This window comes from Eurytemora carolleeae, unplaced genomic scaffold, assembly GCF_000591075.1.
Source record: "Eurytemora carolleeae unplaced genomic scaffold, Eaff_2.0 scaffold471, whole genome shotgun sequence".
Lineage (NCBI taxonomy): Eukaryota > Metazoa > Arthropoda > Copepoda > Calanoida > Temoridae > Eurytemora > Eurytemora carolleeae.
In genome coordinates this window covers 64,140-81,323 of record NW_019396402.1, presented here as the reverse complement: position 1 = coordinate 81,323, position 17,184 = coordinate 64,140, and the positions used below count along the sequence as shown (strand labels likewise).

The 17,184-nt window shown below is 31.9% G+C and overlaps 1 protein-coding gene across 1 annotated transcript; it reads right to left on the bottom strand.

The window, feature by feature from the left end:
- Window positions 1–248: 248 nt before the first annotated feature.
- LOC111702547 (glycine receptor subunit alpha-4) lies at window positions 249–16,630 on the bottom strand. The gene is made up of 16 exons (XM_023474277.1): window positions 16,542–16,630; window positions 14,692–14,780; window positions 14,012–14,068; window positions 13,826–13,859; window positions 12,516–12,609; window positions 10,980–11,034; window positions 9,464–9,499; window positions 8,816–8,851; window positions 7,031–7,097; window positions 6,539–6,609; window positions 4,152–4,218; window positions 3,424–3,489; window positions 2,725–2,831; window positions 2,076–2,150; window positions 989–1,055; window positions 249–507 (listed from the first exon to the last, which is right to left on the bottom strand). The coding sequence occupies exons 1-16, from the start codon at window positions 16,617–16,619 to the stop codon at window positions 364–366; spliced, it is 1,143 nt and encodes a 380-aa protein (XP_023330045.1). The 5' UTR covers window positions 16,620–16,630; the 3' UTR covers window positions 249–363.
- Window positions 16,631–17,184: the final 554 nt, after the last annotated feature.

Genomic DNA, 17,184 nt, shown 5'->3' with positions numbered 1-17,184 from the left:
TCGTTGTTTTACTTAATTGTCCCAAGGGATGTAAAGTAACTTAACTTCCCTCTTTTGGGGGGAAATCATATATGTCGGTAATCTTTGTCAAAAGGCGGCACAACTATTCATGTTATTGCAATGGGTATCATACGTGCGCAAAACGTTTTTGCTGGGATTAAAATAGAATAATTTCATTTTGATCTCAAACAAACTTTTTATATAACAGAAAGGCACATTTATATTTTGCCCTCTTAAATGAAATATTCTTCAGTTTTACAACTATATTACAACAGTACATAAAAATAACCAAAATTGTATGTACATTTTTACGTTATATTATAACGTAAATTCTACGAAATTCTGTTACTAGGGAAGCTTCATCTAGTCCTCATGCTGTAGTTGTGTATGATGGTTTTTAGAAGTCCAATGGTCCCCAGACCATCTAGTGTACATGATATTAGGCCAGTATATTAGGTTAAACAGGAGGAACAGGCAGGGTAGCAGAAGACGCGATATCTTTTCAATCTAAACAATTTCAATACTTAGATTAATTTCAAGTGATACATTATTTTATAGGCTGAATTTTGGATATATAAGAGTATCCTTGCCTTGACATTACGTCTCCAGCCTCTTTAAGGTTTAAACTCTATAGTTAGTTATAAATCTCATGATAAGATTAAATATAATTTAGGTAATTGGGGTTTTAAGGGATACCATGTATTTATTTAAAGTTTTTAGAGGCACCCTGTATTTAGTTAAGGTTTTTAGAGACAACCTGTACGTATTTAAGGTTTTAAAGGCACTCTGTAAGGTTTTAAAGACACCTTGTTGGAATTAAATGATTTTAGAGGCACCCTGTAATTATTTGTGGTTTTTAGAAACACCCTGCCAGTATTTGAGGGTTTTAAAAAGACTCTGTAATCATTGAAGGTTTTTAGATACACTCTGTAATTATTTATGGTTTTATAGCCAGCCTGTAACTTGCAAGGCTAGCTGTAAGTATTACCCTGACAGCTAATCTCTTCTTCTTTTTTCTAGAGATGACTGTGACAACAATGAACTCAACCATAGTGCTAAATATTTAATTCTTTTATTAGTAAAATTAATTAAAATTTGTATTCACTAGTCTGGTCTTGTCGGGTCTGAGCAAATCTGGATTGGTCTGATTTGGTCTGATCTGGTCTGATCTGGTCTGATCTGATCTGGTCTGATCTGGTCTGATCTGGTCTGATCTGGTCTGATCTGGTCTGATCTTGGTCTGATCGGGTCTGATCTGGTCTGATCAGGTCTGATCTGGTCTGATCTGGTCTAATCTGGTCTGATCGGGTCTGATCTGGTCTGATCAGGTCTGATCTGGTCTGATCTGGTCTGAATTGGTCTGATCTGGTCTGATCTGGTCTGATCGGGTCTGATTGGGTCTGATCTGGTCTGATCTGGTCTGATCTGGTCTGATCTGGTCTGATCTGGTCTGTTCTGGTCTGATCTGGTCTGGTTTGATCTGGTCTGATCTGGTCTGATCTGGTCTGATCTGGTCTGATCTGGTTTGATCTGGTCTGATCTGGTCTGATCTGGTCTGCTCGGGTCTGGTTAAATTTGGTATGATCTAGGACTAGATTTAATGAATAACAAGAAGTAGCTGAATTACTTTTTCAATTTAAATTCATTAAATCTGGTCCCTATGGTCTGGTCTAATCTGCTCTGGCCTAGAATGATCTGATCTAATCTAAAATGTTGTCTGGTATATTTTCATATTTATCTACTTTCTGCTAGATCCATGTAAGGATGTATCTATGAATGCATATGTACTTATATATCTCTATATATCTTTGTATATATGCATGCACCTGTGTATCTATGTATTTATGTATCTATGTATCTATGTATCTATGTATCTATATATCTATGTATCTATGTATCTATGTGTCTATGTATCTATGTATCTATGTATCTATGTATCTATGTATCTATATATATATATATATGTATCCAAGTATCTATGTATCTATGTATCTATGTATCTATATATCTATGTATCTATGTATCTCTATATGCATTATCTATGCATCTATGTATCTATGGATCTATGTATCTACCTGAAAACGAAAATCATACAAACCAGCATCCAAACATCTAACCAAGTTATGTAGGAAACCTTTGGTACATGCTGCCTAGGAGAATATATAAAAAAAATTAGGGCGCTTCGCAACTTCTCAACATTTCTTCCATTTTTTATATCAATTTCTATGTTTTCCATATAACTGCATAACTGCATATGAAACCATTAAGAACCGCTGCCATAAGATTTGTCAGATCTGGATTTAGACTAATCTTGGCCATAAGAGGGATTATTTACTTATTTGATCTATCAAAAGGAATTTTTCACCTAGTTTGGCATTATTATATGGGTTATTTACTTATTTTTAAATATTATGGGTATTTTTTTACTTATTTTAGATTTATTAAGAGATTTTTCACCCATTTTGGGATTAAAAATAGACTTATTTACTTATTTGGATTTATAAAGTGGATTCTTTTTGGGATTACAAAGGGATTGTTTGACTATTTTGAGATTTTTTAAAAGATGGTGTCCTTATTTTGGGATTACAAAGGGATTGTTTGACTATTTTGAAATTATTATAAAGATGGTTCACCTATTTTGGGATTACAAAGGGATTATTTGACTATTTTGAGATTTTTATAAATATGGTTTCCTTATTTTGGGATTACAAAGGGATTGTTCACCTGGTTGCACTGAACATAGAGGTCTGGGTGAGAATTGTTGTCATTCCCATACCAACCCGTCCAGGGATTATTTCTTTAGGTATAAATAATCCCATCCACGCTAACACCTTAAAACAATAATACAAATAATAATAATATTTAAAATAATGATAATGATAAGGATAATGATAATTATAATGATAAAATAATGATAATGATAAAATCATGATAATGATAAAATCCGAATTTAGGAGACGTGCTCTATGGAAATTCAGATGAGGACTTTGATTTGAGACTGAACAGGTGGGTTTAATCAAAAAAAATTTGACAATTTTTTCCAAATTATTTTTTATCTTTTTTTTATAAAAAAGTAGTAAGGCAATTTTAATAGTTATTAATGATTAATATATAAATAGACAATTATTACAAGATTATTTAGAAAAATAATCAGTATAATTTCCTTAATTCATCCCTATATTCCTAACCCTAACCCTTATCTATGTATAATTATCTAACTACCTATCTATCTATCTATGTATAGCTGATCAGCCAACTAACAAGTATCTGGATTAAACTGCTGGACCAGTATCTATCTATCTATATATCTATCTATCTATATATATATCTATCTATATATTAATAATAATAATGATAATAATAATAATAATAATAATAATAATAATAATAATGATGATTATGATAATAATAACTAATGCTTACCAAAAATACTGTAGAGGGAATGTAGGTTTGAACTAAATGGTATCCTATCTGACGTGTTAAATGAATCTGAAATATAAGAGTAAAAACTTGGAAAAATTAATTTGTTTTAGAAATCAAACATAAATTTGTCAATTTATATTTACTGTAATTAATTATTGAAACTGAATTATTAAGCAGGTAATTAAATATGTACAGTGAACACTAAACAGCATTAATTGTCATACACTTAATTAAATATTTGACGGATTCGACTTTAATATGACTTTAAAATAGTAAAGTGGGCAGAAGTAAAATGACAATCTATGCATGGATCGCAATGCCTGATTCATCTGTATCTAATCAATAAAGTTGATATAGTTGTTATTGTGTTTGATTCTGATGTTCATTTGGTTGCATGCAGTAGAAATGAGCAATTCTCACTTTTGTATAAGAAATCACAATTGAAAATATTCCGTTTTCAACATTATAAACAATGACATCAAATTCATATTTTATCAGACAATAGTTTCAAGGGTACTGTTGTGAATTGTCATATTTGTTACTTGAAATTACGATTACAGTCCCAATTTAAATATTTGAAATTGAAAGAAAATATCAAACTTGCAGGGAGCCATGAATGTAATAAAATAGACTAAAGTCTCATCCCTTGCGTAGAAATAGTAATTGAAATAAAAAGTCGTCTTCATTTTATTTACATATACGAAGACGACCGTGGGAAAAGTTATTACCTGTAACTTTAATCCAGGATACTTTAAATCATAATAATCCGTGGCGTAGGAGTCAATCGCTCGAACCCTTAAAGATGAAAGAATAAAAATTAATTTAACCAGAATTGAGAAGTAATATAGAACCATTACAGAAGTAGTTAAACCAGTTGAGAAGTAGTTAAACCAGTTGAGAAGTAGATAAACCAGTTGAAAGGTAGTTGAACTAATTGAGAGAAGTAGTTAAACCAGATGAAAAGTAGTTAAACCAGTTGAGAAGTAGTTGAACCAATTGAGAAGTAATTGAACTAGTTGGGAAACAGTTTAACTAATTAAGAAGTAGTCGAACCAGTTCAGAAGTAGTTTAACCAGTTCAGAAGTAGTTTAACCAGTTCAGAAGTAGTTGAACTATTTGAGAAGCAGTTTAACAAGTGAGTAGTAGTTGAACCAGTTAAGAAGTAGTTGAACCAGTTAAAAAGAAGTTGAACCAGTTGAGAAGCAGTTTAACCAGTTGAGAAGTAGTTGAACCATTTGAGAAGCAGTTTAACAAGTGAGTAGTAGTTGAACCAGTTAAGAAGTAGTTGAACCAGTTAAAAAGAAGTTGAATCAATTGAGAAGTAGTTGAACCAGTTGAGAAGTAGCTGAACCAGTTAAAAATAAGTTAAACAGTTGAGAAGTATTTGAACCAGTTAAAATGTAGTTGAACCAGTTAGGAATTAGTTGAACAAGTTAAAAAGTAGTTGAACCAGTTTAGAAGTAGTTGAACCAGTTGAAGAGTAGTTGAACAAGGTCAAAATAAGAAGAGAAAATATGTTCATTGTTTATGCTTAACATTAGCCTTTTTTTCACCATGCCAAATTGAACCCTGACTGAAAAAAAATGCAAAAACGATCCAAAAACGAATGTTGTGTTACTATCGTTTGTGGGTTGTATTTCCTTTTTTGGTTTAGGATCAAGTGTTGCAAAGTATACAGGTTTAACCCTTTACGTAGTCTACAGGCTGGGGGGTCTGAATCTTTGCACAGCCCCCCCCCCCCCAGAAAAGGCCTTATAGAGTAAATGTATAGGATTACAATTCATGTTTATAGCCCATTTTTATAAGGCCAGCTCATTAACCGCTAACTTTAATAGGAGGTTTGAAAAAAATGTCGGAAAAATATTAACAAATAATATTGACAAATATTAAAATGTGACACATGTTTTTACATCCATTTTTAAAGGGCTTTTAAAAAATGAAGTGATCTCTAGCTTTAATCGCAAATAAAACGAGCTATTTTTGAGTTTTTTTTAACACGGACCGCTTTTTACCTTCCTGTACCCTACCCTACACCCTATGAATAAAAAATGTACAAAAAATCCTTTAGATTACATTCCCTTAAAATTTAAAGAAATAAAAGTGTGAAAGTGTCAAAAATGAGAGAGCTTGGGAAAAAAATATAGGGGTTAAAATCTTGAAAGCTTTATATAACGTAAAAAAACAAATCAACACAACTAACATCACTAGCCGTACCTAGTTTAACTACCTCTCTCATTCATAAATCCCTAACTCTCAACATGTAAATATAACTGTGAGCCTAACACAGATCTAATTGTTTTATATCGAACTAAAAAGAAGAGAGAACTCAATGTCGTCTACAATATTCCATTTTTTATTACTTCTTTCTTCCAAATGTGCTCAATCAATAATATTTGGCAAAATTACGAATGTTTAAAATCAATGATTTTATAGAATTTACTTTATTTTTATTAAATCAAAATATGATAAGGACAATGAACAAGATTACCCACAAAGGATGATAATATTTTAGACAAACCAAATTTAACCAAATTCAGATCGTTGATTTTAAAACTTGTCAACCTTCAAGTTGGCATTCAAGACTCATCCTTTGTAGGTTTTCCTGTTTATTTAATTCATTTTTATATTTACTTAAAGAGAAACGTCCTATCATACAGTTATATTTAATTTGAAGATACGTAAGCCAGCTAGAATTTATTTTAATAAAATTAAAATTAAAAATTAAATGTTAAAAGATAATGAAGACGACATTTTCATGTTTTCCAGGAATGTTCAAAAATCCAGCGCCAACAAAATATTAGTTTTAAAAATCAGAAATATTGTGAAATATTAACTATATACAAATGCGTCGAAAAATTATCGATGACTAAATTGTTTGTAATATCTGAATGATTTGTTTGGAACTAAATTGATTTTTTTATGATCCGAGCCATTTCTGAATTTGTATGGACGCTACGTTCTTTCGTATGAGTCGTTTTTAACAATTTTCTCGTCATAGACGCAACAGATAGAAGGTAAGATTAGTAACGATCAAAAGTGCTTATGCTTATTTTTCGTTGTAAGTCTATACCCCCTTTCATTTTTTCGCGAACACTCCCTTTAAAATATAGTTTACTTGAAAAGAAACTGCGAAAGAGTGATGTTGTAGTTTACGTTCATACTGTCGGGGATCCAGTTGAACACAATCTAAAATTTTTTTTTTTTTTTATTGCAAAATGATGAAAATTTTGATTAATTTTCAGTTATACACACTCTGAAAGGAATTTAGTCTTTGCCACAAATTCTGATTTTTTAATCCACAAATATTTGCAACCTGATCTCGTACATTTCAGATTTTCAAATTATGAATTCTGTTATTTTAACGATTCATACTTTCAGGTTGCAAAGATATAGTAATTAGAAAATTCGATTTTGTTGCAACGATTCAATTTCTTTATACAGAAAAAATTTAAACATTAAAAAGTTCAAACAATTTTCTGTCCCATTTGTACGCCCTCTCACCACTCAGAAGATTCGGCAGCACCGTACATCAAGCATAAAATGTCAGCAAACACATAGTTTTAGAAAAACTCTCTCTATTTCTGAAATCAAAATAAAGTTGTCCGACCTGGTTGGATTGAAGACCAAAGGATTCAAATTTAACTTCACAAGTCTGGTCGTCAACTGGATAATATCTACAATAAAAGGTTTACAGGGACTGTCCTTGTTTGTTAAAGGGACCGTTCACTTACTTGGGTAATTTCAGGGTAAACTAAACAGCCTATTCGCTCTTGATTGGTAATAGTCTTACTTTTCAAAGACAACTGTGGCCGGAGAAAAAGCAGATTTTTCGGTCAGAATTTGAGCGGAAAGGGACGGTCCCTCTCTATAGACACTATTTGATGTTTTTTTTCAGTAACAGCAGCCCAATTTATTATATTTATTATTTAAATTTATTATATTTGAATGTCATTATGTGTTCGTTATTATGTACTAAAATATGAAAACTTTTGATATTTGAGTTTACATTTTTCGCATTAAAACATGTAAAATGTGATACAAAGACGACGTCTCTACGACAATCAATTAATCATTACTCGTATTTAGGTTCGTAGATTTTGTAAATTTTTTCCCGCATGTGCACAACTTTTCATTTGTCATGCCGCGTTCAATTCAGCTTTTTACACAGGCAATACACAATTTTGAATGCGATAAAATAGTGTTATTTTAGAAATAGAAAGTTAAAAAACAACAAAAATAAAAAAAATAATGACATTAACAATTAACGATTAGATACTACAGTTTAATTTTATATTCGAAATTTATTTTGATCCACAACATACTGAAAAAAAACATCAATTAGTGTCTATAGAGAGGGACCGTCCCTTTGCGCTCGAATTCTGAACGAAAAATCGGCTTTTTCTCCGGCCACAGTTGTCTTTGAAAAGTAAGACTATTACTAATCAATAGCGAATATGCTGTTTAGTTTACCCTGAAATTACCCAAGTAAGTGAACGGTCCCTTTAAAATGAGGGACATGTCCAATTTACAACGGTACCCTTGAAACCTTAATCTAATCAAATGTAGAAGATAGCATCGTTTTTTGACTTGAAAAGAATTTTATTTAAAAAATTTCTCAATTATTACTGACGGTCACTTTCGTGAATATACCACAAATGAAAATAATCAAAACATGGATCTTCTCAGCCAAAGCTTTGAAGGGTATCGGTGTGAATCAGACCAGGCACACTTGAACACTTGAAATTAAGTTTACAGTCTTTTTAAATACGTAAAAATTTCGGAAAGCGTTCCAGAAACCGAGCATTTTAGAATCTTTCTGGAAACAAATGTTCCCCCATTAAACCAGAAATGTCTGTAAGTCGTATTGAAAGGTAGTGAATGTATTGAATGTATTGAAAGGTAGTAAATGTATTGAATGTATTGAAAGGTAGTGAATGTATTGAATGTATTGAAAGGTAGTGAATGTATTGAATGTATTGAAAGGTAGTGAATGTATTGAATGTATTGAAAGGTAGTGAATGTATTGAATGTATTGAAAGGTATTGAATGTATTGAATGTATTGAAAGGTAGTGAATGTATTGAATGTATTGAAAGGTAGTGAATGTATTGAATGTATTGAAAGGTAGTGAATGATTTTGAAAACATTCCAGAAAATCTGGAATTCCGGATCTTTCTGGAATAAAACATTGTTTTACCAAGAAACCGGAAATGTCCAAAACCATTTCCCGGAATTTTGAATAGTAGGGAAAACTTCTGGAATATTGTTCCGAGGGATGAAATTAAAAGACTTGTTCAGGATTTGAACAACAAAATATCGTAGATGAACAAAAATATGATTATTTGACGGAAATGAGACAATCAAACACGATTTAATTATTAATAAAATTTGACCTGAAATCCATGTTACAAGCAACATCAAAATTTATCCTGAAATAAATGGAGTTGATTTTAACGAAAAGTACAATAATAAGTACAAAAATTTAATTTCTTTTCTTGCTTTTTTTTGGTATTAAAATATTTGTTAAACATAGCTCAACTGAGGTCGGATTTAATTAATTGGGAATTGTCTTTGCACTAACTACTGCTGGTTCAAATCCTGAATCCCTGATTTGAAGTTAAAAAAGTTGGTAATGAATTCGAAAATGATTCAGGAATTTAGAAAGCGGTATAGGATACAGGGTACAGTCCCACATCAAATTATGACCGCGTTAATGAGTCTAAATTACGATTTGGGGGACAAATAAGAAAATTTAAGAAGAATGAATGAATCATATTGAAAAATTTAATAAGGCTAATAGAATTTTTTTTTGCAGAAAAAGCTAGATTTTTCCAATTCATTCGGTCCCAGCCGTACATTTATTAGTTTCAAGCTTTATTGATTTCATAACATATCAAAATTCTAATTTGTTTTAACCTTATTCCTGCTGGGGGGGGGGGGGGGNTTTTTAAGTACCCCAGCAGGGATAGGGTTAAGTATCTAAATTTTGATATTTTACATCTAAAACAGATAGCTAGGGTTTCTAAAATTAGATTAAAGACCTGGCAGAATATCGAATAAGGCTGTCACTGTACACTCTGCTCATGGGAAACGAAGTTATTAATAATTAATAGTTTGGACCGGCGAGTGCAGCGGTTTTGACAAGGAAGGGGGGTCAATTGCTGCTAGTAGGACAAGCTTATACAGTTCATGTGCTGTGCTGATTGGACCGGAGAGTGCTGCGGTTTTGACAAGGTAGGGGGGCCAAGTGCTGCTAGTAGAACAATCTTATGCGGTTCATGTGCTGTGCTGATGGGACCGGAGAGTGCTGCGGTTTTGACAAGGTAGGGGGGCCAAGTGCTGCTAGTAGAACAATCTTATGCGGTTCATGTGCTGTGCTGGTTGGACAGGAGAGTGTTGCGGTTTTGACAAGGTAGGGGGGGCCAAGTGCTGCTAGTAGAGCAAGCTTATGCGGTTCATGTGCTGTACTGATTGAACAGACCAGAAACCAAGTGTTTTGTCTAAAAAAAAAGTCAAAAGCTAGGGGCCAATTGCTGCTGTTAGGACGAGGAAGGAAAATGGTAAGGGCCAGAGGCCTGGCTGTTGTTTTAGAATAGGCTAGATACCGAGCGCTTTGGACCAAAAGAACTACGACAGGCAGATGGAGAGGGTCAAATATATACTCTTACGTCTTTGTTACCTCGTAGCTCATTTAACTTCTAACTTATTGCAAATTTACTATACAACCAAATGATAAATATTTGAGATTGGTATAATCTGCACATTTTTGAAGGAAGAAAAACAACTATGCAGTTCTGTGTTTGATCACTCAGTATATTTTTCTCCGAAACAGTGAACATTGTTTTTAACCCCAAAGGCATTTGCAACCTGTCTGATGTAACATAACTAAGAGATTTTAAATTTTCAAATATCATAGATCTCAGGTTTCAAAGTCAAATAAATGGAAAATCAGAGTTTGTGGCGAGTTTTCAGTTCATGTATGCTTCCTCTCTATGACTGATATTCTGCTTTGTTCTCATGGAAAATGAGTTATTGCCACAAACTCAAATTTATTGGTCCCTACATCTTTACAACCTGATTGTGTATTTAATCTACAAAGAGAGCCAGAAAAATCTGAAATTGGAAGACGACTGTTAGACTCAAGGTATGACTTTAAATAGTCAAATAAGCATAGGACCCAGCAATTATGCAGTGTAAACAGACCCATCTTACTTTCTTAGTGATTTAATAAGTGTCAAGTAATAATGTTCGCTTTGTAACAACATCAATACACTTAAAAATTGCTATAAAGTCGTCTTCCTATTTCAGAGTTTTTAGTTATCACTGTAACAGACTTCATAGTAGACGACAAAAATATATGGATAAGAAAATAAGAGTTTGTGGCAAAGACTAAACTCCTTTAAATGATTTTGATTTTATAGAATATTCATATAAGAAAAAAAAAAATAACGCGTTTAACCATTTTTTCCTTTTGTGCGTGATAGATAGAAGTACAAAAAGATAGGTAATTTCGCGAACACTCCATTTAAATAATACAGTTTTGTAATAACTGTGTTCCTGAGTGAGGCAGGCTTCATAAAAAAGGTTGGTGTTCTCATATCCTTGGCAAGATCTAGAAACATACAGTCAGAACCAGAACACACCGGCTAATAGAAAGACGACATTTAAATAATGTTTTGTATTTAATGTTGTTACAAAGAAAATAGTTTTCCTAGTTTCTTTTAAATCGATTATAAAGTAAAATGGTCTGTACACGCTGCACAATTGCTGTGTCTTATGTACATTTAGATATATAAAACATAACATGAGTCTAAAAGGCGTCTTTCTATTCTAATGTGTTCTGGTTCAAACTGCAATAAAAATACAGAAACTGAACGTTCACCTTAAATTTATACCGAAATTTAAAACTTTCACAATTCAATCTACAAGAGACTTTATGGTTTTAAACATGTTTGAAACAACAAAAATATTAACCATCAGGCTGCGAAGATGTGGGTATTAGAAAAGTACAGTTAGTGTTCATGTCCTTTGTGTTTTCTGTCTGTTTGTTTGTTTGTTTGTATCCAGCAAACGTCAAAATGGCTGAATTCATGTCTAAAAGTTTTAATGGAATAAGGATATAACGTGATAAACAAACTTTCCCTCCTAAAAAAGGTTGTACTTATCCAAACAACAAAATTTTGAAAAATCTTTACTATTATTGGTTAAATTGAATAGAAAATTGGTAAAATTGTAATAAATAGGGTGTAAAAGAAATATAAGCGACTTTTTTTCGGAACACCCTGTTATACTGTTTTTATTTTAAAGCAGAAACTTGTAAAATCCTAGATACAAGTTTATTTAGATTAATTCCTTATCACGTTCTTAATTCAGAAAACAAAGAGAAAAATGTAGCATAAAATCATTAAAACAGGGATGATTTATATCTTTTACCCTGAACATAAATAAATCTAACTTTGATTTTAAAGCAATTATTTTTGGCAATAGCAAACGTATTCGTATTTTTAACTTATGAAGGACTAGGTACTAGGTAGCGTTGCCTGGACAAATAACTTTCTTTATAAAAACCCACTAAACTTAGAACTATTAAACTACAGGCCCTTCTCGTGGTTCTACCGACTTTACTAATCATGATGCAAATCTCGTGGTTCTACCGAGTTTACTAATCATGATGCGAATCTCGTGGTTCTACCGAGTTTACTAATCATGATGCGAATCTCGTGGTTCTACCGAGTTTACTAATCATGATGCGAATCCGTCAATGGGTTTCTGAATTATGATCGGACATTCAAACATTTAAACACACAGACTCACAGAGACGACTTCTTTATCCATTTATGTCACATGATTAAGCATGGAAGGTCCTTTTAAACTAACCCAATTATATTGAAGGTCCCTTTAAACTTACCCAATTATGTTGACAGTCCCTTTAAGCTTACCAATTATGTTGACAGTCCCTTTAAACATACCTAATTATGTTGACAGTTCCTTTAATCATACCTAATTATGTTGACAGTCCCTTTAAACATACCTAATTATGTTGACAGTCCCTTTAAACATACCCATTTATGTTGACAGTCTCTTTAAACTTACCTACAAATATATCTGGAATCCAAATACTGGAGGCAAGAGATGGATTTAGATTTGTATAGTTTCCATTTGTATCCCGGCTGGTCAGGTATTGGGCCTGAAATACAAACAATTATTTATTTAACAAATTAACTTTTATTGTTTACTTAAGATTGGATTTCCTGAATAAAACTAAAATACAGAATTATCCGCAAAGAAGGAGAATGAGACTATATTTTTTCATCCCAATATCGTGTACATTAGATATTTCCAACATTAAATCAAAGATAAACAAATCTAAGTTTGAAAAATCAAAGGTTTACACCATCAGGTTAAAAAGAAGTTATTAACAAATTTGAGTTTGTATCAAAGACTAAATTCCATAGGACTTTTGGAACATAGAAGAAAATTAATTTTTTTTTGTAAATTTTGCAAATATTATGATCAATAAAGAAACCTTGCAATCTTAGAATGCATGGAATATATATATATATTTAGATAAACTTTGTGACAAAGACTAAATTGTTTTTTTCTTTTTTTTACTAAATCTTATCAAAATTATTATTATTAACGTAAATCACAAAGGTTTTTCTTCCAAATATTCCTCATATACAGGGTTACACACAAAGCATAAGACTGTAAAGACGACACATAACTTAAAAAATATGGCGATGTGATTCTTGATTTTTGGTTTCTGCATCTAATTAAGTATTTTGATGGTTTACAAATTGAATAAGCAAAGAAAGAAGAGAAGTTTAGCCTACAAGAACCATGAATGCAAGAAAAGGGACTAAACAAACTCCCTGCAATTAATAAAATTGCATACTTCGCGGCCCTGTGGATAGGCCATACCTACTACCTAGGATATGGATATTGGAAATTGGATAGGTATTGTTTTTCAGTCTTTTTTTAAACACTCAAGGCCGACCTTTTTAGCTGTATAAATGCTCAACAAAAAAGTTTGAGTTATATCACATTGAAAATGATATTCGCACTAAGTTGGCTTTTATCATTTAAAAAAATATTTTCCTCTGACATAGAGAGATGTTAGATGATAGAGAGATGTTAGATGATAGAGAGATGTTAGATGATAGAGAGATGTTAGATGATAGAGAGATGTTAACCTAAATCAAAACTTTTTTTTCAAAACGATTTATCAATATTCTTTTAAACATCTCAAAGTAAAAATTTTGCAAAATGTATTAAAACCAAACTGATCAAGCAAATAATTTTGACACAGGTTTCACGTTTCAGATTTTTGCGATTTTATTTATAGATGATGATTAAATAAATCAACTATTTATGATTTAGAATAAAATACGATAAATATTTACCTTCGGTACTATACGGGGATCTCGCCACAAAAGCCTAAAAAGATATCTTTTAAAGGGGACTATCACCCATATTTCAAGATACCCCCGATACCCAATTTACAATGATGACAGTGGCACCCTTTACACCGTTGAATTTCAAATACCAAAGACGACCTTCAAGTTATTACTGTCAGGGACACCCTGTACCTTAAAGTAGTTTCCAGCGAGACCAACATCTTGACCTCCTCAACATCAAGAATATTTCTAAAATTATATTTCATGAAACCCGGCCTGGAATCTTCGAATATTTGATAATATTTCATTATTTCCCGCCTGGAATCTTCGAATATTTGATAATATTTCATTATTTCCCGCCTGGAATCTTCGAATATTTGATAATATTTCATTATATCCCGCCTGGAATCTTCGAATATTTGATAATATTTCATTATATCCCGCCTGGAATCTTCGAATATTTGATAATATTTCATTAAACCCCGCCTGGAATCTTCGAATATTTGGTAATATTTCATTAAACCCCGCCTGGAATCTTCAAATACTTGATAATATTTCATTATACCCCGCCTGGAATCTCCGAATACACAAAATTTGTCATTATACCCCGCCTGGAATCTCTGAATACACAATAATTTGTCATTATATCCCGCCTGGAATCTCTGAGTACACAATAATTTGTCATTATATCCCGCCTGGAATCTCCGAATGCGCAATAATTTGACATTATGCCCCGCCTGGAAGAATGAAGAATAATGACAATGTTCTTCGCTAACAGATTGCACAGTTTTGCGCGAAAATAGATATTGCTGAAAATGGAAAAATTGCACGATCGGTCGGAGAAAAAATTATATTTTTGAATAAACTTTAACCTGATATTAATGGAAGCAGATACAGCTAAAGGTTTTTTATCCCTAGTTGGTGGAATCTCATGAATATCTAGGGGGTCTAGTTTCTCCAACTATAATACATAATACAGTGGTAAACAGAAAACAGGAGAATATCTAGAGGGTCTAGTTTCTCCAACTATAATATATAATACAGTGGTAAACAGAATACAGGAGAATATCTAGAGGGTCTAGTTTCTCCAACTATAATACATAATACAGCGGTAAACAGAATACAGGAGAATATCTAGGGGGTCTAGTTTCTCCAACTATAATACATAGTACAGCGGTAAACAGAATACAGGAGAATATCTAGGGGGTCTAGTTTCTCCAACTATAATATAGAATACAGTGGTAAACAGAATACAGGAGAATATCTAGGGGGTCTAGTTTCTCCAACTATAATATATAATACAGTGGTAAACAGAATACAGGAGAATATCTAGAGGGTCTAGTTTCTCCAACTATAATATATAATACAGTGGTAAACAGAATACAGGAGAATATCTAGAATGTCTAGTTTCTCCAACTATAATATATAATACAGTGGTAAACAGAATACAGGAGAATATCTAGATAATACAGCGGTAAACAGAATACAGGAGAATATCTCGAGGGTCTAGTTTCTCCATCTATAATATATAATACAGTGGTAAACAAAGAACAAGAGAATATCTAGAGGGTCTAGTTTCTCCAACTATAATACATAATACAGTGGTAATCAGAAAACAGGAGAATAATTGTCGACTTTGTAATTTTTTTTTATTATCAAATGTCGCCATTGATTTTAAGTAATGTGTGATTGTTGTTCTTCCCTATCCGGCCTTGAATATTTTAGATACAAATAATCATTAAATATTTCTTAATTTAGTTATTTTTCTTAATTTGAAGCAAGAAGGACGCTGACACTCATCTCACCGTTGTCTAGATTCTACTGGGTTTAAAAGTGGTTTTTGACATATTTGAGAAATGTGCTCAATGATGAATTAAAAAAGAGTTGCCCGTCTTGACTTTCTTGATTTGAAGATTACTCCAGAAGAAAAATAAGTGAAAAACTAAGGCACATTAAGTGCAATGCACCGAACTGTGTCTTCACAAAAATACGCCTTTTACAACCAAAACAGATGGTTGGAAGTACTTGTTGCCTTAAGAGGAAAATGTTAACGAAAAAGATGAACAACGTACCCTTTAATACGTACGTACCCTTTAATACGTACGTACCCTTTAATACGTACGTACCCTTTAATACGTACGTACCCTTTAATTCTTTGTCAACAGAAACTTTTACAAATATCAACGTTTTTCTCACTTAACATTAATTATTGTGGTTTCTTTATGAAAGTGACTTGAAAGAGACAAATATTGTAATTTACAGAATATTTAAGAAAAAATACACGAGTTTTTGCTCACATAAAATCTAATAGATACCGTTGTGAATCAGTCTTGAGGGTTTAATAAAATAATTTCTCCCTAAACAGTACCTATTGAAATTTTCTTAGAATTTTCGATTTTTTTCAAGATTTTTTTTCAAGAACTAGGCTTTCCGGGCGTTTCGCGCACATCTTCTATTTCACTTTGAATACATTGTAAAACTAAAACAAACAAAAAATTTCGCGGATCTTAAATAAAACGTGGATTTTCAAAATTTTTAAATATCGAATTTTGTAAGAGGCAAATTTTTGAAAATTCGATCATCCATAAACCTTCCCTGGGGTCATGTTAGGTCCCACACAAAATTTGGGCCCGATCGGTTCAGCCGTTTTGACAGTTATTGGATACAAACGGACAAACAGACAGACAAAAAGACATGCAAAGTATATATATATAGATGTTACCTGATAGGTTGCTAGCTCTTTGCATACTCCTAGGTGAAGGTTTAGATAAACCCACAACAAAGGAAGTGTCAACCACATTTTTGGAGTTAAACTCTGAAAGTTTACGATTTATGAAAACCTTTTTTTTTAAATTAAATCTTTTATTTGATTTTAATCAAATTATGTTGTAACTTGTAAGTAACATTTGGATTAAAAACAAATATATATTTAATAATAAATCTAATTATATAATATATAATTAAAAGATAATTAAATATGTAATTATAATAAATATAATTAAAATTTAATTCTAAAACTCTTCATTACAATCAATAGATTGCATTCACCATAACTTTCTAATACTTTTATCTTTGCAATCTGAAGTGGTAAACCTTTGATGTTTCAAATTTTGAATCCTGTCAGATCAAATGGACAATTTGATTTGAAATATATCTATGGTTAAGGAGATGTAAAGTGTAGCAAAAAGTAAATAAAGAAAAACATGAAACTTTTATGGGTACCATTGTAAATCTGACATTGCTGTTTTTGCATGGTGGGTCAAGCTGACAGTCCCTTTAAATAATTTAAAATTTTTCAATGATTTTTTATCCCAAATTTTGGCTAAAACCTTTCCATTTATTTCATGAAATGAGTGAATATGTCA

Bases quoted from the DNA above. Each gene is read 5' to 3' on its own strand.
- LOC111702547 (XM_023474277.1), bottom strand. From the start codon at position 16,619: ATGTGGTTGACACTTCCTTTGTTGTGGGTTTATCTAAACCTTCACCTA. The intron at 6,610-7,030 runs GTCGGACAACTT...AAAAAATTTTAG, and splicing joins TTGGTCTTCAATCCAACCAG to ATTGTGTTCAACTGGATCCC. The intron at 4,219-6,538 runs GTAAACTATATT...TTCATCTTTAAG, and splicing joins CTTTCGCAGTTTCTTTTCAA to GGTTCGAGCGATTGACTCCT.